At 48.3% G+C, this 25533-nt stretch overlaps 1 protein-coding gene across 1 annotated transcript in view; it reads right to left on the bottom strand.

Moving 5' to 3' along the window:
• The window catches only part of LOC308148159 (LIM and calponin homology domains-containing protein 1-like), a gene marked incomplete at its 5' end in the record, with an annotated part of 88453 nt that extends 63685 nt beyond the window's left edge, over positions 1 to 24768 (bottom strand). Inside the window, 3 exons of the mRNA XM_080521596.1 lie at positions 18583 to 18841; positions 23646 to 23844; positions 24658 to 24768. Coding sequence (XP_080377722.1) covers positions 18583 to 18841; positions 23646 to 23844; positions 24658 to 24768 — 569 coding nt within the window. The remainder of the gene's footprint in view (positions 1 to 18582; positions 18842 to 23645; positions 23845 to 24657) is intronic.
• Between the last annotated feature and the right edge of the window lie 765 nt (positions 24769 to 25533).

Here is a 25533-nt window from a genome sequence, read left to right as displayed (position 1 = left end):
GACACTGTGATTAAGGAGCTCAATTATGAGAATGAAGTCCACCTGTCTAAGAATGAGGCCCTCCAGGTTGAGAATGATGACCTCAACATCGAGAATAAGGACCTCAAGGTTGAGAATGAGAACCTCTACTTTGAGAAGAAGAATCTCCGTACTGCCAAAGAGTTCTTCGACTCTGCGACTCAGATCCTCGACGCTGAGAATCAGACCCTCCGTGCTGAGAAAGAGACCCTCCATGCTGAGAATCAGACCCTCCGTACTGAGAATGAGGCCCTCCAGGTTGAGAATGAGGCCCTCCAGGTTGAGAATGATGACCTCAAGGTTGAGAAGGATGACCTCTACTTTGAGAAGGAGAATCTTCGTACTGTCAAAGAGTTCTTCGACTCTGAGACTCAGACTCTCGACGCTGAGAATCCTACCCTCTGTGCTGAGAATCCTACCCTCTGTGCTGAGAATCCGACCCTCCGTGCTGAGAATCAGACCCTCCGTACTGAGAATCAGACCCTCCGTGCTGAGAATCAGACCCTCCGTACTGAGAAAGAGGCCCTCCAGGAGGAGAATGATGACCTCCGCACCGAGAAAAAGGACCTCGAGGTGAAGTATAAGAACCTCTACTTAGAGAAGGAGGAGCACCGTCTTTTGAAAGAGTACTTCGACTTTGAGCTTCGGAACCCCGACGCTGTGCTTGAGACTGTCCGTGCTGAGAATCGGACCCTCCATACTGAGAATCATACCTTCCGTGCTGAGAATCAGACCCTCCATACTGAGAATCAGGCCCTCCACATTGAGAATGATGACCTCCGCATCGAGAAAAAGGACCTCAAGGTCAAGAATTGGAACCTCTACTTAGAGAAGGAAGAGCACCATAGTTTGAGAGAGCACTTCGAGTCTGACCTTCAGATCCTCGACGCTGAGATTGAGACCCTCCGCGATGAGAATGAGGCCCTCCGCTCTGAGAATCAGACCCTCTGTGCTGAGAAAGAGAGCCTCATCATTGAGAATGAGACCCTCCAGGGCCTCTATTTGGCAAATGACGCCCTCCGCAAGAGGAATAGTGAGCAGTTGGTGGAGCTTGAGGCCCTCCACCGTGAGAAGATGACTTTCCATGTTGTCAAGGAGACCCTCGACAATGTGAATGGGGAACTCTATGTTGAGAATGAGAACCTCCGCGCTGAGAATGAGATCCTCCTCTGGAAGGAGAAGACTCTCCATGTTGCCAAGGAGACCCGCAACAATGAGATTGAGAGACTCAACACTGTGATTGAGAACCTCAGTATTAAGAATGAAGCCATCCTGTCTGAGAATGAGACCCTCCGTGTTGAGAATGAGGCCCTCCATGGTGAGAAGGAGTCCCCCCACTTTCAGAAGAAGAATCTCCATGTTGTCAAGGAGGCCATTGACACTGAAAATGAGACCCTCCACGATGAGAATGAGAATTTCCATACTGAGAAACTCAGTGCTGAGATTGAGGTCCTCCAGGTTGAGAAGGAGTCTCTCCGTGATGAGAACGAGTTCCTTCGCAGTGAGAAGGAGGATTTCCATGTTGTCAAGGAGACCCTCGACAATGTGAATATGGAACTCTATGTTGAGAATCAGACCCTCCGCGCTGAGAATGAGATCCTCCACTGGAAGGAGAAGACTCTCCTTGTTGCCAAGGAGACCCTCAACAATGAGATTGGCAGACTCGACACTGTGATTGAGGAGCTCAATTATGAGAATGAAGTCCACCTGTCAGAGAATGAGACCCTCCTGTCTGAGAATGATGACCTCCGCATCGAGAATAAGGACCTCAAGGTTGAGAATGAGAACCTCTACTTTGAGAAGGAGAATCTTCGTACTGTCAAAGAGTTCTTCGACTCTGAGACTCAGACCCTCCGTGCTGAGAATCAGACCCTCCATACTGAGAATCAGACCCTCCACATTGAGAATGATGACCTCCGTATCAAGAAAAAGGACCTCAAGGTCAAGAATTGGAACCTCTACTTAGAGAAGGAAGAGCACCGTAGTTTGAGAGAGCACTTCGAGTCTGACGTTCAGATCCTCGACGCTGAGATTGAGACCCTCCGCGATGAGAATCAGACCCTCCATGTTGAGAATGATGACCTCCGTACCAAGAAAAAGGACCTCAAGGTCAAGAATTGGAACCTCTACTTAGAGAAGGAAGAGCACCGTAGTTTGAGAGAGCACTTCGAGTCTGACCTTCAGATCCTCGACGCTGAGATTGAGACCCTCCGCGCTGAGAATCAGGCCCTCCATGTTGAGAATGATGACCTCCGTATCAAGAAGGTTGAGAAGGATGACCTCTACTTTGAGAAGGAGGAGCAGCGTATGTACAAAGAGTTCTCCGACTATTTGAGGCAGGCCATCGACGCTGACCTTGACCTCCACAATGTAGACTAGTATTTTGAAAAAACGGTGTCAAAACTAGCTAATTAGAGATTGAGTCCCTCCACAATGAAGACACGTATTTTGAAAAAACGGCGTCAAAACTAGCTAATTAGAGATTGAGTCCCTCCACAATGACTGTAAGGACCTTTGTGTTGAGAAGGAGTCCCTCCATGTTGAGAAGGAGTCCCTCCACGTTTAGAAGGAGTCCCTCCATGTTGAGAAGGAGTCCCTCCACGTCGAGAAGGAGTCCCTCCATGTTGAGAAGGAGTCCCTCCACGTCGAGAAGGAGTCCCTCCATGTTGAGAAGGAGTCCCTCCACGTCTAGAAGGGGTCCCTCCATGTTGAGAAGGAGTCCCTCCACAATGACTGTAAGGACCTTTGTGTTGAGAAGGAGTCCCTCCATGTTGAGAAGGAGTCCCTCCACAATGACTGTAAGGACCTTTGTGTTGAGAAGGAGTCCCTCCATGTTGAGAAGGAGTCCCTCCACGTTTAGAAGGAGTCCCTCCATGTTGAGAAGGAGTCCCTCCACGTCGAGAAGGAGTCCCTCCATGTTGAGAAGGAGTCCCTCCACGTCTAGAAGGGGTCCCTCCATGTTGAGAAGGAGTCCCTCCACAATGACTGTAAGGACCTTTGTGTTGAGAAGGAGTCCCTCCATGTTGAGAAGGAGTCCCTCCACGTTTAGAAGGAGTCCCTCCATGTTGAGAAGGAGTCCCTCCACGTTGAGAAGGAGTCCCTCCACATTTAGAAGGAGTCCCTCCATGTTGAGAAGGAGTCCCTCCATGTTGAGAAGGAGTCCCTCCACAATGACTGTAAGGACCTTTGTGTTGAGAAGGAGTCCCTCCATGTTGAGAAGGAGTCCCTCCACAATGACTGTAAGGACCTTTGTGTTGAGAAGGAGTCCCTCCATGTTGAGAAGGAGTCCCTCCACGTTGAGAAGGAGTCCCTCCACATTTAGAAGGAGTCCCTCCATGTTGAGGAGTCCCTCCACTTTCAGGGGTCATGGGGGTCCACAGCCAGATGTCCACAGCTAGACGTCCACAGCCAGACGTCCACAGCTAGATGTCTACAGCCAGACGTCCACAGCTAGACGTCCACAGCCAGATGTCTACAGCCAGACGTCCACAGCTAGACGTCCACAGCCATACGTCCACAGCCAGATGTCTACAGCCAGACGTCCACAGCCAGACGTCCACAGCCAGATGTCTACAGCCAGACGTCCACAGCCAGACGTCCACAGCCTCGTGTGCTCCAGCGAACGCCCGGCACACCCTGGTTGTTTTAGCAAACAGCAGTGGGAAGTGTCCCATGGCAGGACGCTGTGGAGCACCGAGGACAACTTACTGTGTTTACTGTGTCTTTACATTATTGTCAATAAATTTAATAACACTTAAGAGTTTTGTGGATAAATTATATAATGAACATGAAATTGCAGTGAGGGCGTGGCTGGGGCACAACTAGACTACAGAGCTGGTTTGGACTAATGCATCACACACACACACACACACACACACACACACACACACACACACACACACACACACACACACACACACACACACACACACACACGTCTGTCCTCTAAGATCTCCGTCCTCTCACGTCTGTCCTCTCACGCGTCCGTCCTCTCACATCTTCGTCCTCTCACGTCTCCGTCCTCTCACGTCTGTCCTGTAATGTATATGTCCTCTCACGTCTGTCCTGTAACGTATATGTCCTCTCACGTCTCCGTCCTCTCACATCTCTGTCCTCTCACGTCTCTGTCCTCTCACGCCTCTGTCCTCTCACGCCTCTGTCCTGTAACGTATATGTCCTCTCACGTCTCCGTCCTCTCACGTCTCCGTCCTCTCACGTCTCCGTCCTCTCACGCCTATGTCCTCTCACGTCTGTCCTGTAACGTATATGTCCTCTCACGTCTCCGTCCTCTCACATCTCTGTCCTCTCACGTCTCTGTCCTCTCACGCCTCTGTCCTCTCACGCCTCTGTCCTGTAACGTATATGTCCTCTCACGTCTCTGTCCTCTCACGTCTCTGTCCTCTCACGCCTCTGTCCTGTAACGTATATGTCCTCTCACGTCTCTGTCCTCTCACGTCTCTGTCCTCTCACGCCTCTGTCCTGTAACGTATATGTCCTCTCACGTCTCCGTCCTCTCACGTCTCTGTCCTCTCACGTCTCCGTCCTCTCACGTCTCCGTCCTCTCACGTCTCTGTCCTCTCACGTCTCCGTCCTCTCACGCCTATGTCCTCTCACGTCTGTCCTGTAACGTATATGTCCTCTCACGTCTCCGTCCTCTCACGTCTCTGTCCTCTCACATCTCCGTCCTCTCACGTCTCCGTCCTCTCACGTCTGTCCTCTAACGCCTCTGTCCTCTCACGTCTGTCCTCTAAGATCTCCGTCCTCTCACGCCTGTCCTCTCACGTCTCCGTCCTCTCACGTCTCTGTCCTCTCACATCTGTCCTGTAACGTATATGTCCTCTCAGGTCTCCGTCCTCTCACGTCTGTCCTGTAACGCCTCCGTCCTCTCACGTCTCTGTCCTCTCATGTCTCTGTCCTCTCACGTCTCCGTCCTGTCATGCAGTGTTTTCAACAAGTGTCCCCTGAAGCTAAAGTTCAGACAGTTTAGATGTCCAGCGTGGGACGCAGAAAGACGCAGTAGAAAGACGCAGTAGACAGTCTCTCACGTCTGTCCTCTCGCGCGTCCGTCCTCTCACATCTTCGTCCTCTCACGTCTCCGTCCTCTCACGTCTGTCCTGTAACGTATATGTCCTCTCACGTCTGTCCTGTAACGTATATGTCCTCTCACGTCTCCGTCCTCTCACATCTCTGTCCTCTCACGTCTCTGTCCTCTCACGCCTCTGTCCTCTCACGCCTCCGTCCTCTCACGTCTCCGTCCTCTCACGTCTCTGTCCTCTCACGTCTCCGTCCTCTCACGCCTATGTCCTCTCACGTCTGTCCTGTAACGTATATGTCCTCTCACGTCTCCGTCCTCTCACATCTCCGTCCTCTCACGTCTCCGTCCTCTCACGTCTCTGTCCTCTAACGCCTTTGTCCTCTCACGTCTCCGTCCTCTCACGTCTGTCCTCTAACGTCTCCGTCCTCTCACGTCTCCGTCCTCTCACGTCTCCGTCCTCTCACGTCTGTCCTCTAAGATCTCCGTCCTCTCACGCCTGTCCTCTCACGTCTCCGTCCTCTCACGTCTCTGTCCTCTCACGTCTGTCCTGTAACGTATATGTCCTCTCAGGTCTCCGTCCTGTCACGTCTGTCCTCTAACGCCTCCGTCCTCTCACGCCTCTGTCCTCTCACGTCTCTGTCCTCTCATGTCTCTGTCCTCTCACGTCTCCGTCCTGTCATGCAGTGTTTTCAACAAGTGTCCCCTGAAGCTAAAGTTCAGACAGTTTAGATGTCCAGCGTGGGACGCAGAAAGACGCAGTAGAAAGACGCAGTAGAAAGACGCAGCAGAAAGACGCAGCAGAAAGACGCAGTAGAAAGACGCAGCAGGAAGACGCAGCAGGAAGACGCAGTAGAAAGACGCAGTACAAACAACAAAACACGCTCCGTCTCTACTCTGCCTCCTGTCTGAAACTAGAAGACACGTGTCCTCGGCCTCCTGTCTGAAACTAGAAGACACGTGTCCTCGGCCTCCTGTCTGAAGCTAGAAGACACGTGTCCTCGGCCTCCTGTCTGAAACTAGAAGACACGTGTCCTCGGCCTCCTGTCTGAAACTAGAAGACACGTGTCCTCGGCCTCCTGTCTGAAACTAGAAGACACGTGTCCTCGGCCTCCTGTCTGAAACTAGAAGACACGTGTCCTCGGCCTCCTGTCTGAAACTAGAAGACACGTGTCCTCGGCCTCCTGTCTGAAACTAGAAGACACGTGTCCTCGGCCTCCTGCCTGAAACTAGAAGACACGTGTCCTCGGCCTCCTGTCTGAAACTAGAAGACACGTGTCCTCGGCCTCCTGTCTGAAACTAGAAGACACGTGTCCTCGGCCTCCTGTCTGAAACTAGAAGACACGTGTCCGCGGCCTCCTGTCTGAAACTAGAAGACACGTGTCCTCGGCCTCCTGGGACACATCAGAGAAAAGTACTGATCCCTGGTTCCTCCACACAAAGCGAGGGTTCTACGTCCAGAACGACTCCACTGGTAGAACTCCTGAACGCCACGGAGAAAATATTATAGAACACGTGGAACTATTGTATTAGATTTCATTGTTTTACAAACGTGTAAATCTTGTGATAAAAACAATCTGATAAGAAAGTAAAACATCAGAATAATAAAAGCAGGTGGAACATCTGCAGGTTTGGAACGAAGCTCCTCGTCTCCGTGACGAGTTCAAACAGGGAAAACTCGCATTTCAGGGTTCCCGACGTTGCCGTGGAAACAGACATCGTTTTCAAAATGTTGCAGGGGAAACTTTTCAAAAATGAAAACACTAAAACACTGCGATCACACAAATATGATATGATATATGATATGATATATTATATGATATTATATGATATGATATGATTTGATATAAGATTTGATATGATAATATATGATATGATATATTATATTGTATAATATTATATATTATATATGATATATTACATATGATATGATATGATATGATATGATATATTATTATATATGATATGATATGACATGATATGATATATTATTATATATGACATGATATATTATTATATATGATATGATATGATATTATATGATATGATGTGATATGATAAAAACATTTCCCATGTGGTCTCAGCTCTTGTTTTCCCTGAACTGTACAACAACAATAATGTCGTTAACCAGTGAAGCTCCAGCAGCTGCAGCAGCCCTACCTGAGCGGCGTGTCGCCCCCTACAGGCGAGGTGGCGGTGCTGCAGCAGCCCTACCTGAGCGGCGTGTCGCCCCCTACAGGCGAGGTGGCGGTGCTGAAGCAGCCCTACCTTCTCAGGTACTAAGAGTCGTTCCTCAGGTACTAAGAGTCGTTCCTCAGGTACTAAGAGTCGTTCCTCAGGTACTAAGAGTCGTTCCTCAGGTACTAAGAGTCGTTTCTCAGGTACTAAGAGTCGTTCCTCAGGTACTAAGAGTCGTTCCTCAGGTACTAAGAGTCGTTTCTCAGGTACTAAGAGTCGTTTCTCAGGTACTAAGAGTCGTTTCTCAGGTACTAAGAGTCGTTTCTCAGGTACGAAGAGTCGTTCCTCAGGTACTAAGAGTCGTTCCTCAGGTACTAAGAGTCGTTCCTCAGGTACTAAGAGTCGTTTCTCAGGTACTAAGAGTCGTTTCTCAGGTACTAAGAGTCGTTCCTCAGGTACTAAGAGTCGTTTCTCAGGTACTAAGAGTCGTTTCTCAGGTACTAAGAGTCGTTTCTCAGGTACGAAGAGTCGTTCCTCAGGTACTAAGAGTCGTTCCTCAGGTACAAAGAGTCGTTTCTCAGGTACTAAGAGTCGTTTCTCAGGTACGAAGAGTCGTTCCTCAGGTACTAAGAGTCGTTCCTCAGGTACTAAGAGTCGTTCCTCAGGTACTAAGAGTCGTTCCTCAGGTACTAAGAGTCGTTCCTCAGGTACTAAGAGTCGTTCCTCAGGTACTAAGAGTCGTTCCTCAGGTACTAAGAGTCGTTCCTCAGGTACTAAGAGTCGTTTCTCAGGTACTAAGAGTCGTTCCTCAGGTACTAAGAGTCGTTTCTCAGGTACTAAGAGTCGTTTCTCAGGTACGAAGAGTCGTTCCTCAGGTACTAAGAGTCGTTCCTCAGGTACTAAGAGTCGTTCCTCAGGTACTAAGAGTCGTTTCTCAGGTACTAAGAGTCGTTCCTCAGGTACTAAGAGTCGTTCCTCAGGCCAGTAAACACACAAACAGCCTTCAGCCTCTGAGCATCACAAAGAAATCGTTATGTAGTTTCTCTAAAGAAAAGAGACGCTGAGGTCCGTTTCTATTGTCCAACACCTGAAAACACACACACACACATGCTATTAGCAACATTAGCGGTAGCATTGTTCGCCGGGTGACCAGGCTGGAAACGTGAAGTGGAAATGAAAGGAACGATTAGAAAGCAGGAGGAGGAGAACTTTTCGGGGACAAAGACTTTGAAGCTTTAATGGAAAGTCTTTCCTTGTGCAGACGGCCGGACGGTCTAGATCCCGTCTGCTTGACGTAAACAAACCAGCAAGAACATTCAATTCTCCCAATTCGTCAACGGGCCTGAAGAGATTTTAAAGCGAAGCACACTTCCCGTGAGGTGGGGAGGTTGTGGAGAACGCAATGTGAGTTAGCTGCGGGACAAATCCCATCGTTGACTTTGTGAAAGTGGCGATATTTACTTCTAACGCGACAAATGTTTCTGCAAACAAACACATAAGTGAGTTCCAGTACTGATGGTTCCTCGGCTTGCGGAGCTTTGTGAACATTAACACCGTCATTGTTCCTCGACTCCGCGGACATCAAACGCGTTTAATTGGCTAATTTGTCCCGTGATGGTCGGGGATCCGGGGGCCGGTCCTCTGCTCACACCTTTGATGGAATAATTGGCCGTTTTCGGCACATAATGAACATGCAAATGAGTAGAAGTTCCTTTTGAAGCCGCGGATCAAAGACGGCGCCGCCTCGTGCCGCCGGAGCTTCAGTGTGTGTAAAGAAGTGATTCAGGTTCTCGGTAGTTGGTGGTGGTGTGCAGTACTGCAAGGTCTGGTATCGCCCCCGTACCGAGGGAACACCAGTGTCGTCGATACCAATCCCATGTCCATACTTGTTGATATTCCAGGTTGATGCACAATCCAGATGAATTTCGTTGTGCGTGGAAACGTCAGGGAGCGAAGGAGGGATTTGAATTCAGGTGAAATGTTAAACAGAAGAAGAAAAAAAGGGAAATAAATGATCAGAATGTGTTTTAAAGTTGTTTCAGAAGTTTAGACTGTGTGACGATATCGAGTTTGGCCCAATGCAATAGTCTGGAAGTCCAATGTTTAATCCACACATCGATCCATTAATCCCAAATTACTTAGATTATAGGTGGCATCCAATCTAAATGAACTAATTGACGTTTTACCAGAGGTAAAGATTTTATCTTAAAATCTAAATAAAGCAGAAACTCTCACTGGTAGAGAGAAAAAGACGATTTTTCATCATCCAAGGATCAATCCCATAGATTTTGGGACGTTAACGGCTAAACGTCTACAAATAAATCCCGAAAAAACAGTGGTAATAAAAAAAGTCTATCAAAGGAGATCAGCATCTGTTGCCATGGAGACACTTCCTACTCAGGGTTTCAGTGATGTAGCTACCTGACAGGCTTGTTAGCATCGATGTGAGCTAATGGCTATCATGCTATCTTGGATCTATCTTGGAGCAAGTCAGACATGTACTGTCGGTTACCATGGTGATTTATCCTGGTGATAAGTGAGCGGCCTGAGAGATGAAAGCCTGATGACATTCTTTCATGTGGCCTGATAAGCTCACAACACGAGAAGATGAAAGCGCCATGACATCCTTTCATGTGGCCTGATAAGATGACATCATGAGAACTTGAAAGCCTTATGACGTCATATGTGTCTTTCATGTCACTACAATATAAATAGATGCCAGCTCCTCGGAGGCACACAACTTCAACTCGAGCTGCGTATCAACAGTGCCTTTTGGAAAAGCGACATTTAGTTTGAGCTAATTCTTTACATAGACATTTCAACTGCGAATATCGTGACAGCGTTCTTGCTAACCTTAACTCCTGAGCGAACAAGTGAACAAGCTAGTATTTACAAACTACATCTTGGAAACATATTTGAGACATGGTCCAAGGTGAAATTATTGTGTTGCGCAATCACATCGCCGAACTCAAGCAGATCTTCAGCAAAAAAACTTTTGTTGAGAACAAGAAAAAACAGGATGCTAAACAGAAGGAGGACCAGAGGGCGAGGGGAGATATGGAAAAGACCGTCGACACCCTTCGTGCTGCTAATGAGGCCCTGCTGATTAAGAATGAGGCCCTATGTGCTGAGATTGAGGCCTTCCGATCTGAGAAGGAGTCCCTCCACTGTCAGGAGAAGGATCTTCATGTTGTCAAGGAGACCCTCCACACTGACAATGAGGACCTCCACAATGAGAAGAACCTCCGTGCTGAGAATGAGGTCCTCTGCTCTGAGAATCAGACCCTCCACACTGACAATGAGGACCTCCACAATGAGAAGAACCTCCGTGCTGAGAATGAGGTCCTCCGCTCTGAGAATCAGACCCTCCACACTGACAATGATGACCTCCACGATGAGAAGGACCTCTGTGCTGAGAATGAGGTCCTCCGCTCTGAGAATCAGACCCTCTGTGCTGAGAAAGAGAGCCTCATCATTGAGAATGAGACCCTCCAGGGCCTCTATTTGGCAAATGACGCCCTCCGCAAGAGGAATAGTGAGCAGTTGGTGGAGCTTGAGGCCCTCCACCGTGAGAAGATGACTTTCCATGTTGTCAAGGAGACCCTCGGCAATGTGAATGGGGAACTCTATGTTGAGAATGAGAACCTCCGCGCTGAGAATGAGATCCTCCTCTGGAAGGAGAAGACTCTCCATGTTGCCAAGGAGACCCGCAACAATGAGATTGAGAGACTCAACACTGTGATTGAGAACCTCAGTATTAAGAATGAAGCCATCCTGTCTGAGAATGAGACCCTCCGCGTTGAGAATGAGGCCCTCCATGGTGAGAAGGAGTCCCCCCACTTTCAGAAGAAGAATCTCCATGTTGTCAAGGAGGCCATTGACACTGAAAATGAGACCCTCCACGATGAGAATGAGAATTTCCATACTGAGAACCTCAGTGCTGAGATTGAGGTCCTCCGTTCTGAGAATAAGACCCTCCGTGCTGAGAAAGAGATCCTCCAGGTTGAGAAGGAGTCTCTCCGTGATGAGAACGAGTTCCTTCGCAGTGAGAAGGAGGATTTCCATGTTGTCAAGGAGACCCTCGACAATGTGAATATGGAACTCTATGTTGAGAATCAGACCCTCCGCGCTGAGAATGAGGTCCTCCACTGGAAGGAGAAGACTCTCCTTGTTGCCAAGGAGAACCTCAACAATGAGATTGGCAGACTCGACACTGTGATTGAGGAGCTCAATTATGAGAATGAAGTCCACCTGTCAGAGAATGAGACCCTCCTGTCTGAGAATGATGACCTCCGCATCGAGAATAAGGACCTCAAGGTTGAGAATGAGAACCTCTACTTTGAGAAGGAGAATCTTCGTACTGTCAAAGAGTTCTTCGACTCTGAGACTCAGACCCTCGACGCTGAGATTGAGACCCTCCGCGCTGAGAAAGAGACCCTCCATACTGAGAAAGAGACCCTCCATACTGAGAATCAGACCCTCCATACTGAGAATGAGGCCCTCCATACTGAGAATGAGGCCCTCCTTGTTGCGAAAGAGACCCTCTACTCTGAGAAGAACCTCAGCTCTGAGAATCAGACCCTCTGTGCTGAGAAAGAGAGCCTCATCATTGAGAAAGAGGCCCTCCAGGGCCTCTATTTTGTAAATGACGCCCTCCGCGAGAGGAATAGTGAGCAGTTGGTGGAGCTTGAGGCCCTCCACCGTGAGAAGATGACTTTCCATGTTGCCAAGGAGACCCTCAACAATGAGATTGGCAGACTCGACACTGTGATTGAGGAGCTCAATTATGAGAATGAAGTCCACCTGTCTAAGAATGAGGCCCTCCAGGTTGAGAATGATGACCTCAACATCGAGAATAAGGACCTCAAGGTTGAGAATGAGAACCTCTACTTTGAGAAGAATAATCTCCGTACTGCCAAAGAGTTCTTCGACTCTGCGACTCAGATCCTCGACGCTGAGAATCAGACCCTCCGTGCTGAGAAAGAGACCCTCCATGCTGAGAATCAGACCCTCCGTACTGAGAATGAGGCCCTCCAGGTTGAGAATGAGGCCCTCCAGGTTGAGAATGATGACCTCAAGGTTGAGAAGGATGACCTCTACTTTGAGAAGGAGAATCTTCGTACTGTCAAAGAGTTCTTCGACTCTGAGACTCAGACTCTCGACGCTGAGAATCCTACCCTCTGTGCTGAGAATCCGACCCTCCGTGCTGAGAATCAGACCCTCCGTACTGAGAAAGAGGCCCTCCAGGAGGAGAATGATGACCTCCGCACCGAGAAAAAGGACCTCGAGGTGAAGTATAAGAACCTCTACTTAGAGAAGGAGGAGCACCGTCTTTTGAAAGAGTACTTCGACTTTGAGCTTCGGAACCCCGACGCTGTGCTTGAGACTGTCCGTGCTGAGAATCGGACCCTCCATACTGAGAATCATACCTTCCGTGCTGAGAATCAGACCCTCCATACTGAGAATCAGGCCCTCCACATTGAGAATGATGACCTCCGCATCGAGAAAAAGGACCTCAAGGTCAAGAATTGGAACCTCTACTTAGAGAAGGAAGAGCACCATAGTTTGAGAGAGCACTTCGAGTCTGACCTTCAGATCCTCGACGCTGAGATTGAGACCCTCCGCGATGAGAATGAGGCCCTCCGCTCTGAGAATCAGACCCTCTGTGCTGAGAAAGAGAGCCTCATCATTGAGAATGAGACCCTCCAGGGCCTCTATTTGGCAAATGACGCCCTCCGCAAGAGGAATAGTGAGCAGTTGGTGGAGCTTGAGGCCCTCCACCGTGAGAAGATGACTTTCCATGTTGTCAAGGAGACCCTCGACAATGTGAATGGGGAACTCTATGTTGAGAAAGAGAACCTCCGCGCTGAGAATGAGATCCTCCTCTGGAAGGAGAAGACTCTCCATGTTGCCAAGGAGACCCGCAACAATGAGATTGAGAGACTCAACACTGTGATTGAGAACCTCAGTATTAAGAATGAAGCCATCCTGTCTGAGAATGAGACCCTCCGCGTTGAGAATGAGGCCCTCCATGGTGAGAAGGAGTCCCCCCACTTTCAGAAGAAGAATCTCCATGTTGTCAAGGAGGCCATTGACACTGAAAATGAGACCCTCCACGATGAGAATGAGAATTTCCATACTGAGAAACTCAGTGCTGAGATTGAGGTCCTCCAGGTTGAGAAGGAGTCTCTCCGTGATGAGAACGAGTTCCTTCGCAGTGAGAAGGAGGATTTCCTTGTTGTCAAGGAGACCCTCGACAATGTGAATATGGAACTCTATGTTGAGAATCAGACCCTCCGCGCTGAGAATGAGATCCTCCACTGGAAGGAGAAGACTCTCCTTGTTGCCAAGGAGACCCTCAACAATGAGATTGGCAGACTCGACACTGTGATTGAGGAGCTCAATTATGAGAATGAAGTCCACCTGTCAGAGAATGAGACCCTCCTGTCTGAGAATGATGACCTCCGCATCGAGAATAAGGACCTCAAGGTTGAGAATGAGAACCTCTACTTTGAGAAGGAGAATCTTCGTACTGTCAAAGAGTTCTTCGACTCTGAGACTCAGACCCTCCGTGCTGAGAATCAGACCCTCCATACTGAGAATCAGACCGTCCATACTGAGAATGATGACCTCCGTACCAAGAAAAAGGACCTCAAGGTCAAGAATTGGAACCTCTACTTAGAGAAGGAAGAGCACCGTAGTTTGAGAGAGCACTTCGAGTCTGACGTTCAGATCCTCGACGCTGAGATTGAGACCCTCCGCGATGAGAATCAGACCCTCCATGTTGAGAATGATGACCTCCGTACCAAGAAAAAGGACCTCAAGGTCAAGAATTGGAACCTCTACTTAGAGAAGGAAGAGCACCGTAGTTTGAGAGAGCACTTCGAGTCTGACCTTCAGATCCTCGACGCTGAGATTGAGACCCTCCGCGCTGAGAATCAGGCCCTCCATGTTGAGAATGATGACCTCCGTATCAAGAAGGTTGAGAAGGATGACCTCTACTTTGAGAAGGAGGAGCAGCGTATGTACAAAGAGTTCTCCGACTATTTGAGGCAGGCCATCGACGCTGACCTTGACCTCCACAATGTAGACTAGTATTTTGAAAAAACGGTGTCAAAACTAGCTAATTAGAGAAGGAGTCCCTCCACAATGACTGTAAGGACCTTTGTGTTGAGAAGGAGTCCCTCCATGTTGAGAAGGAGTCCCTCCATGTTTAGAAGGAGTCCCTCCATGTTGAGAAGGAGTCCCTCCACGTCGAGAAGGAGTCCCTCCATGTTGAGAAGGAGTCCCTCCACGTCTAGAAGGGGTCCCTCCATGTTGAGAAGGAGTCCCTCCACAATGACTGTAAGGACCTTTGTGTTGAGAAGGAGTCCCTCCATGTTGAGAAGGAGTCCCTCCACGTTTAGAAGGAGTCCCTCCATGTTGAGAAGGAGTCCCTCCACGTCGAGAAGGAGTCCCTCCATGTTGAGAAGGAGTCCCTCCACGTCTAGAAGGGGTCCCTCCATGTTGAGAAGGAGTCCCTCCACAATGACTGTAAGGACCTTTGTGTTGAGAAGGAGTCCCTCCATGTTGAGAAGGAGTCCCTCCATGTTGAGAAGGAGTCCCTCCACGTTGAGAAGGAGTCCCTCCACGTTTAGAAGGAGTCCCTCCATGTTGAGAAGGAGTCCCTCCATGTTGAGAAGGAGTCCCTCCATGTTGAGAAGGAGTCCCTCCACGTTGAGAAGGAGTCCCTCCACGTTTAGAAGGAGTCCCTCCATGTTGAGAAGGAGTCCCTCCATGTTGAGAAGGAGTCCCTCCACAATGACTGTAAGGACCTTTGTGTTGAGAAGGAGTCCCTCCATGTTGAGGAGTCCCTCCATGTTGAGAAGGAGTCCCTCCATGTTGAGAAGGAGTCCCTCCACTTTCAGGGGTCATGGGGGTCCACAGCCAGATGTCCACAGCTAGATGTCTACAGCCAGACGTCCACAGCCAGACGTCCACAGCTAGACGTCCACAGCCATACGTCCACAGCCAGACGTCCACAGCCAGATGTCTACAGCCAGACGTCCACAGCCAGACGTCCACAGCCAGACGTCCACAGCCAGACGTCCACAGCCAGACGTCCACAGCCAGACGTCCACAGCCAGACGTCCACAGCCAGACGTCCACAGCCAGATGTCTACAGCCAGACGTCCACAGCCAGACGTCCACAGCCAGACGTCCACAGCCAGACGTCCACAGCCTCGTGTGCTCCAGCGAACGCCCGGCACACCCTGGTTGTTTTAGCAAACAGCAGTGGGAAGTGTCCCATGGCAGGACGCTGTGGAGCACCGAGGACAACTTACTGTGTTTACTGTGTCTTTACATTATTGTCAATAAATTTAATAACACTTAAGAGTTTTGTGGATAAATTATATAATGAACATGAAATTGCAGTGAGGGCGTGGCCGGGGCACAACTAGACTACAGAGCTGGTTTGGACTAATGCATCACACACACACACACACACACACACACACACACACACACACACACACACACACACACACACACACACACACACACACACACACACACACACACACACACACACACACACACACACACACACACACACACACACACACGTCTGTCCTCTAAGATCTCCGTCCTCTCACGTCTGTCCTCTCACGCGTCCGTCCTCTCACATCTTCGTCCTCTCACGTCTCCGTCCTCTCACGTCTGTCCTGTAACGTATATGTCCTCTCACGTCTGTCCTGCAACGTATATGTCCTCTCACGTCTCCGTCCTCTCACATCTCTGTCCTCTCACGTCTCTGTCCTCTCACGCCTCTGTCCTCTCACGCCTCTGTCCTGTAACGTATATGTCCTCTCACGTCTCTGTCCTCTCACGTCTCTGTCCTCTCACGCCTCTGTCCTGTAACGTATATGTCCTCTCACGTCTCCGTCCTCTCAAATCTCTGTCCTCTCACGTCTCTGTCCTCTAAGATCTCTGTCCTCTCACGCCTGTCCTCTCACGTCTCCGTCCTCTCACGCCTATGTCCTCTCACGTCTGTCCTGTAACGTATATGTCTTCTCACGTCTCTGTCCTCTCACATCTCTGTCCTCTCACGTCTCCGTCCTCTCACGTCTCCGTCCTCTTACGTCTCCGTCCTCTCACGTCTTTGTCCTCTCACGCCTCTGTCCTCTCACGTCTGTCCTGCAACTTATATGTCCTCTCGGGTCTCCGTCCTCTCACGCCTCTGTCCTCTCACATCTGTCCTGTAACGTATATGTCCTCTCAGGTATCCGTCCTCTCACGTCTGTCCTGTAACGCCTCCGTCCTCTCACGCCTCTGTCCTCTCACGTCTCTGTCCTCTCATGTCTCCGTCCTCTCACGTCTCCGTCCTGTCATGCAGTGTTTTCAACAAGTGTCCCCTGAAGCTAAAGTTCAGACAGTTTAGATGTCCAGCGTGGGACGCAGAAAGACGCAGTAGAAAGACGCAGTAGAAAGACGCAGCAGAAAGACGCAGCAGGAAGATGCAGCAGGAAGACGCAGTAGAAAGACGCAGTAGAAAGACGCAGCAGGAAGACGCAGCAGAAAGACGCAGCAGAAAGACGCAGTAGAAAGACGCAGTAGAAAGATGCAGTAGAAAGACGCAGCAGAAAGACGCAGTAGAAAGACGCAGCAGGAAGACGCAGCAGAAAGACGCAGTAGAAAGACGCAGCAGAAAGACGCAGTAGAAAGACGCAGTAGAAAGACGCAGTAGAAAGACGCAGCAGAAAGACGCAGTAGAAAGACGCAGCAGGAAGACGCAGTAGAAAGACGCAGCAGGAAGACGCAGTAGAAAGACGCAGCAGGAAGACGCAGTAGAAAGACGCAGCAGAAAGACGCAGTAGAAAGACGCAGCAGGAAGATGCAGCAGGAAGACGCAGTAGAAAGACGCAGTAGAAAGACGCAGCAGGAAGACGCAGTAGAAAGACGCAGTAGAAAGACGCAGCAGAAAGACGCAGCAGGAAGATGCAGCAGGAAGACGCAGTAGAAAGACGCAGTAGAAAGACGCAGCAGGAAGATGCAGTAGAAAGACGCAGTAGAAAGACGCAGTAGAAAGACGCAGTAGAAAGACGCAGCAGGAAGACGCAGTAGAAAGACGCCGTACAAACAACAAAACACGCTCCGTCTCTACTCTGCCTCCTGTCTGAAACTAGAAGACACGTGTCCTCGGCCTCCTGTCTGAAACTAGAAGACACGTGTCCTCGGCCTCCTGTCTGAAACTAGAAGACACGTGTCCTCGGCCTCCTGTCTGAAACTAGAAGACACGTGTCCTCGGCCTCCTGTCTGAAACTAGAAGACACGTGTCCTCGGCCTCCTGGGACACATCAGAGAAAAGTACTGATCCCTGGTTCCTCCACACAAAGCGAGGGTTCTACGTCCAGAACGACTCCACTGGTAGAACTCCTGAACGCCACGGAGAAAATATTATAGAACACGTGGAACTATTGTATTAGATTTCATTGTTTTACAAACGTGTAAATCTTGTGATGAAAACAATCTGATAAGAAAGTAAAACATCAGAATAATAAAAGCAGGTGGAACATCTGCAGGTTTGGAACGAAGCTCCTCGTCTCCGTGACGAGTTCAAACAGGGAAAACTCGCATTTCAGGGTTCCCGACGTTGCCGTGGAAACAGACATCGTTTTCAAAATGTTGCAGGGGAAACTTTTCAAAAATGAAAACACTAAAACACTGCGATCACACAAATATGATATGATATATGATATGATATATTATATATTATATGATATGATTTGATATGATAAGATTTGATATGATAATATATGATATGATATATTATATTGTATAATATTATATATTATATATGATACATTACATATGATATGATATGATATGATATGATATATTATTATATATGATATGATATGATATGATATATTATTATATATGATATGATATGATATGATATGATATGATATATTATAATATTATATATTATATATGATACATTACATATGATATGATATGATATGATATGATATGATATTATTATATATGACATGATATATTATTATATATGATATGATATGATATTATATGATATGATGTGATATGATAAAAACATTTCCCATGTGGTCTCAGCTCTTGTTTTCCCTGAACTGTACAACAACAATAATGTCGTTAACCAGTGAAGCTCCAGCAGCTGCAGCAGCCCTACCTGAGCGGCGTGTCGCCCCCTACAGGCGAGGTGGCGGTGCTGCAGCAGCCCTACCTGAGCGGCGTGTCGCCCCCCTACAGGCGAGGTGGCGGTGCTGCAGCAGCCCTACCTGAGCGGCGTGTCGCCCCCTACAGGCGAGGTGGCGGTGCTGCAGCAGCCCTACCTGAGCGGCGTGTCGCCCCCTACAGGCGAGGTGGCGGTGCTGCAGCTCTTGCGGCCCCCGTCCTCCTTGTCGCCCCTCCTCCGGCGGAGCGGCGTGGGCAGGTAGGCGCTCTGGTTGCTCCTGTTGGGCAGGTACTGGTTGAAGGGCATGGCGGTGCGCAGCTCCGTCACCGACGTGCGGCGGGCCAACATGTCGTCCTTACGGAGGTCGGGCGTCTTACGGTGCGGCGGCGCGTCGGACTCCGAGTCGCTGCCGCGGCCTGACGGGGGGGAGGGGGGGGGGGGGGGGAGGGGGGGTAAGGAGGGGGCACAATGTAGTGAATTAAATTAACTTGTAAACAATCAACTCAATCCACTTCATTTTGAAACTCGACCTGTTGACATGAACTTCCTGTTGGTTTCAAAATATGAGAAATAAAAGAGTAAATGAGAAGGAGGAGGAAGTAAGAAATGTCCCTTCATCAGTCCTTCACCTCTTTATCGTCTTAAATCACACAAAACGTCTGTTTATTGTTCTAAAGTTACGACGACGTTGTCGAGGATGTTGATTCATTCAGTAGGTGGAGAATCATGGACGGATGAAACAGACCGTCCATCATCATCATCATCATCCTCCATCATCATCATCATCATCATCATCATCATCATCCTCCATCATCATCATCATCATCATCATCATCATCCATCCATCATCATCCTCATCATCGTCGTCATCATCATCAATCCTCATCATCCATCATCATCATCATCATCATCATCATCAATCCATCCATCCTCATCATCGTCGTCATCATCATCATCAATCCTCATCATCATCATCATCATCATCATCACCACTATCATCATCAATCCATCCATCCTCATCATTGTCGTCATCATCATCATCAATCCTCATCATCATCATCACCATCCTCATCCTCATCCATCATCATCATCAATCTTAATCCTCATCATCATCATCATCATCGTCCATCCATCATCATCATCCATCCGTCCATCCATCCTCATCATCATCGTCCATCCATCATCATCATCAATCCATCCATCCATCCATCCTCATCCTCCATCATCATCATCATCATCACCATCCATCCATCCATCCTCATCATCGCCATCATCAATCCTCATCATCATCGTCCATCCATCATCATCATCAATCCATCCATCCATCCATCCTCATCCTCCATCATCATCATCATCATCCATCCATCCATCCTCATCATCGTCATCATCAATCCTCATCATCATCATCCATCCGTCCATCCATCCTCATCATCATCGTCCATCCATCATCATCATCATCATCATCATCATCAATCCATCCATCCATCCATCCTCATCCTCCATCATCATCATCATCGTCATCATCATCCATCCTCATCATCATCATCATCATCATCATCACCTGCTCTTCATGTCAGTGGATAATAATTAAAATCAGGATTCTAATCGTTGGACCTCGATCGGCTTCACGGTTCAACCAGTTCGGTTCTGGGTTCTACGGTTCTGGGTTCTACGGTTCTGGGTTCTACGGTTCTGGGTTCTACGGTTCTGGGTTCTCCACTCCAGCGGTCGGTAGTTTGTCCCCTCGTCGTCACACTGAGTCGTTCTTCATCAGACGAAGGAGGCGTTCCACGGAGTGGGTTCTCTGAACAGGAGCTCTGAGGCCTGAATCTTCCAGGGATTCACTTGTAGCCTCACTTTATTTAGGTGTTGACGTACAACACACAGTGTCTCCTCCAGCTGTTCCAGCTGTTCCAGCTGTTCCAACACGTCCCGACGCAGTGAATTCCTGAGGCATAAACACAGACTGGCTGGTGTGGAGCGACAGACCGCCGGCCTGCAGGAATCCACCGTCTGTGATCTGCTGCAACGTGGGAGGAAACAACAGGAAGACGTTGTGCTTCCAGAGGCTCCGCCCACCCACAGACATCCCATAATACTCCACACAGGACGACCAGAGGAACAGCTGGTGGAGGGAATGTCCAGTGTGGACGAGGAGCAGCGGCCGTCCACAGAAGCTTTCCAGGATGAATTCAGTCCTGATCAGTTCAGACTCAGCGACTGTCCCTCAACCTGACGGGACATTTTCTATGTCCAGACGTCCAAACTGATGGACAGACACGTTTCTGGACACGGAACCACTTTGACTTTTTCTTTTCAATCATCAGAACGACTCAGTTGAAGATTTAAACTTTAAAGTTTTAAATTCATTATTGTTTCCTCGTTACTGCTGTTTTAAGAGCAGCAGTGACGATGAATGAGTGAATGATGAATGATGAATGATGAATGAGTGAATGATGAATGAGTGAATGGTGAATGATAAATGATGACTGAGTGAATGAGTGAATGAGTGAATCTGATGGCTTATGAGACGATACAGAAGTTAACACTCGTCTTCCAACATTAATTTTCAAACTGGCTTTATGTTGCCTTTGGAGTAATTCATAGATGAACGACGTTGTCATGACGATGAACGACGATGAACGACGTTGTCATGACGATGAACGACGTTGTCATGACGATGAATGATGATGAACGACGTTATCATGGCGATGAACGCCCTTTTCATGACGATGAATGGCGATGAACGACGTTGTCATGACGATGAATGACATGACGATGAATGACGTTGTCATGACAATAAATGACATAATTACGATGAACGACGTTGTCATGACAATGAACAATGTTGTCATGACGATGAATAACGATGAACGACGTTGTCATGACGATGAATGACATCATGACGAATGACGCTGTCATGATGATGAATGATGTTCCACTGTGTTTCAATGTTTCACTGTGTTTCACTGTGTTTCACTGTGTTTCACTGTGTTTCACTGTGTTTCAATGTTTCACTGTGTTTCAATGTGTTTCACTGTGTTTCAATGTGTTTCAATGTTTCACTGTGTTTCAATGTTTCACTGTGTTTCACTGTGTTTCACTGTGTTTCACTGTGTTTCACTGTGTTTCAATGTTTCACTGTGTTTCAATGTTTCACTGTGTTTCAATGTGTTTCACTGTGTTTCAATGTGTTTCACTGTGTTTCAATGTTTCACTGTGTTTCAATGTGTTTCAATGTGTTTCACTGTGTTTCAATGTTTCACTGTGTTTCACTGTGTTTCAATGTGTTTCACTGTGTTTCAATGTTTCACTGTGTTTCAATGTGTTTCACTGTGTTTCAATGTGTTTCACTGTGTTTCAATGTTTCACTGTGTTTCAATGTGTTTCAATGTGTTTCACTGTGTTTCAATGTTTCAATGTGTTTCAATGTGTTTCACTGTGTTTCAATGTTTCACTGTGTTTCAATGTGTTTCACTGTGTTTCAATGTGTTTCACTGTGTTTCAATGTTTCACTGTGTTTCAATGTGTTTCAATGTGTTTCACTGTGTTTCAATGTTTCACTGTGTTTCACTGTGTTTCAATGTGTTTCAATGTGTTTCAATGTTTCACTGTGTTTCAATGTGTTTCACTGTGTTTCAATGTTTCACTGTGTTTCAATGTGTTTCACTGTGTTTCAATGTGTTTCACTGTGTTTCAATGTGTTTCAATGTTTCACTGTGTTTCAATGTGTTTCAATGTGTTTCAATGTTTCACTGTGTTTCAATGTGTTTCACTGTGTTTCAATGTGTTTCACTGTGTTTCAATGTGTTTCACTGTGTTTCAATGTGTTTCAATGTGTTTCACTGTGTTTCACTGTGTTTCAATGTTTCACTGTGTTTCAATGTGTTTCAATGTTTCACTGTGTTTCAATGTGTTTCACTGTGTTTCAATGTGTTTCACTGTGTTTCAATGTGTTTCACTGTGTTTCAATGTGTTTCACTGTGTTTCAATGTGTTTCACTGTGTTTCAATGTGTTTCAATGTGTTTCAATGTGTTTCAATGTGTTTCAATGTGTTTCACTGTGTTTCAATGTGTTTCAATGTGTTTCACTGTGTTTCACTGTGTTTCACTGTGTTTCAATGTGTTTCAATGTGTTTCAATGTGTTTCAATGTGTTTCACTGTGTTTCACTGTGTTTCACTGTGTTTCAATGTGTTTCAATGTGTTTCACTGTGTTTCAATGTGTTTCAATGTGTTTCACTGTGTTTCAATGTTTCACTGTGTTTCAATGTGTTTCACTGTGTTTCACTGTTTCCTGCCTGCGGACTGCTGAATAAATCAAAAGCTTGTAGTCGTCGTGTCTGGAGGCGTTTCACAACAATCCTTCTGTTGGAGGAGGAAATGAGAGAGAAAACAAACAGACCCTCCTTCAGCCTGTCGTTCAAAAAGCCTCCGGCCCGGTCGGGGTTTATCTCAGACAAATACCTGAAGTTCCTTCTGGTTCCCGTCACCCGCCTCTGCTGGCGCTACGCTAACAGGACCCAACACAAACTGCTGGCGCTACGCTAACAGGACCCAACACAAACTGCTGGCGCTACGCTAACAGGACCCAACACAAACTGCTGGCGCTACGCTAACAGGACCCAACACAAACTGCTGGCGCTACGCTAACAGGACCCAACACAAACTGCTGGCGCTACGCTAACAGGACCCAACACAAACTGCTGGCGCTACGCTAACAGGACCCAACACAAACTGCTGGCGCTACGCTAACAGGACCCAACACAAACTGCTGGCGCTACGCTAACAGGACCCAACACAAACTGCTGGCGCTACGCTAACAGGACCCAACACAAACCGCTGGCGCTACGCTAACGTGACCCAACACAAACTGCTGGCGCTACGCTAACAGGACCCAACACAAACTGCTGGCGCTACGCTAACAGGACCCAACACAAACTGCTGGCGCTACGCTAACGTGACCCAACACAAACTGTGTGTCACCGAATCGGAGCTCCAGGATGTTTCTTCACCTCGAGGCTGATTGACAGGATCAAGACCAGCAGGGCTGCAGACTCATGTGGAGGATCAGTAGAACCCCCTGCTGGGGACCAGGACCAGCAGCAGAACCTGCAGCGAGGTTCTCAGGTTTACCTGGAGGCTGGAGCAGAACGCTACACCTCCTTCATCTACACCTGCACCTGCACTGGATCTGAGCCACGGGAGGAGGTGTATCTACCATCGCTGTTGCCGCGGGCGACCAGGACGTCCGGCGAAGGCGTCTGACGGGAGCGAGAGCCGAAGGAGTCCAGGCTGTCGAAGGAATCCTCGCGGCCGCGGCGCGGCGGAGAAAGAGAGTCGCTGCGCTCCGAGTCACAGCAGTCGACGTAGCCGCTGTCCCGGACGCTGCGCTGGGGACTCACTGCCTCCTCCACCTCCTGGGGGGACACCACCCACATGTTAGAGGAGAGGAGGAGAGGAGGAGGAGGAGCTGGACGGGGACGAGAAGGAGGAGGAGGAGAGGAGGAGCAGGAGGAGGAGGAAGAGGAGGAGGAAGACGAGGACGAGGAGGAGGAGGAGGAGGAGAGGAGGAGCAGGAGGAGGAGGAGGAGGAGGAGAGGAGGAGCAGGAGGAGGAGGAGGAAGAGGAGGAGGAGGAGCAGGAGGAGGAGGAAGAGGAGGAGGAAGACGAGGACGAGAGGAGGAGGAGGAGGAGGAGAGGAGGAGCAGGAGGAGGAGGAGGAAGAGGAGGAGGAGGAGCAGGAGGAGGAAGAAGAGGAGGAGGTGTGCTCTTCATCCCTCTTCTGTTTAGATTCATACAACCACCTTTTTCTTCTGCCTACGTCAGTACAAACCTCAAAAACCATGGAAACCTAATGGAAAGATTATGGGGGGGGGGGGGGGGACAGTCGTCCACATAGACAGGTGGAGGGACAGACTGTTTCCTCAGCTTTATAATGAGCAACTGCTGGTGTTGCTACCTGGACTAGCTCGCGAGCTACACATGTTTTAGTGGATCTTCCATCCTGGATCTTTATGTTGCACTCCAGAGGGAGACCTCTCCAAGATGGCGGCGCTGGAGCCACGAGCAGGAGACCTCTCCAAGATGGCGGCGCTGATCGGCTGTGGGGCGTCTAGTGTTTCTATCTATGTTTGGCTGGACGTCCAGATGTGTTCTAAGAAGACGTTCCAGCTCCTCCACACTCATAAACCCGACAATCTGAGGCGCTGAATAACGACGACTCGGCAAACCTTTCGCATCTGTGACAGCAGAGCCTGGAACTCCTGGAGGTCCAGCGTCGGCCCGTTGAACGACGTGCAGCTGTTAGCGGCGCGGCCCAGCCAGTAGACGGTGATCAGAACCTTTAACATGGAACATCAAAGGAAACATGTCAGGATCAAAGCAGGCAGAAGCTTTTCTTTTGCATTGTTTTCTTTTCTTTGGTCAATTAATGGAGTACAAATAAACAAACGCGTTAACAAAGCAATAGTTCAAAGCAGCCACATCTGCCACAAATACACACAGACAGAATTTTGGACGACTAACAACATCTATATCTACATTGTTTATGATATACAACTTTATGAAGGATGTCGAATGAGTTCTTACAAATATATCTAAAAATAAATAACATAACTGTGCAATATGTGAATAATATATGATAATTATCATTATTTTCTGTAGATTCAGATATTATATATCATGTTAAACTGCATGTTTTAGAAATACAGCAGTTATTACAGGTCAATATGAAAATATTGTAAAAATGCTGATAAACTTGAAAATGTAGAACTACAATTAAACAATAAGTTTTTATAGCTTTAAACAAACATGAAACTCAAACTACTGTAAACAACATACAGAAGAAACGTTATTGTGCAGCTGAAGAGGAGAAATTCTGATCAATCAAATTAATTGTTCTGAGGGGAAGTGAAGTCGACGTCTCCCACTTTATTCAAAACTGTCAACCAGCGCCCCCCGGAGGCCCCGTGTGTCCACCAGCGCCCCCCGGAGGCCCAGTGTGTCAACCAGCCCAGTGTGTCCACCAGCGCCCCCCGGAGGCCCAGTGTGTCCACCAGCGCCCCCCGGAGGCCCAGTGTGTCCACCAGCGCCCCCCGGAGGCCCAG

The sequence above is a fragment of the Blennius ocellaris genome (genome assembly GCF_963422515.1).
Source record: "Blennius ocellaris genome assembly, contig: SCAFFOLD_107, whole genome shotgun sequence".
Classification (NCBI taxonomy): domain Eukaryota; kingdom Metazoa; phylum Chordata; class Actinopteri; order Blenniiformes; family Blenniidae; genus Blennius; species Blennius ocellaris.
This window is presented reverse-complemented; position numbering and strand designations above follow the sequence as displayed.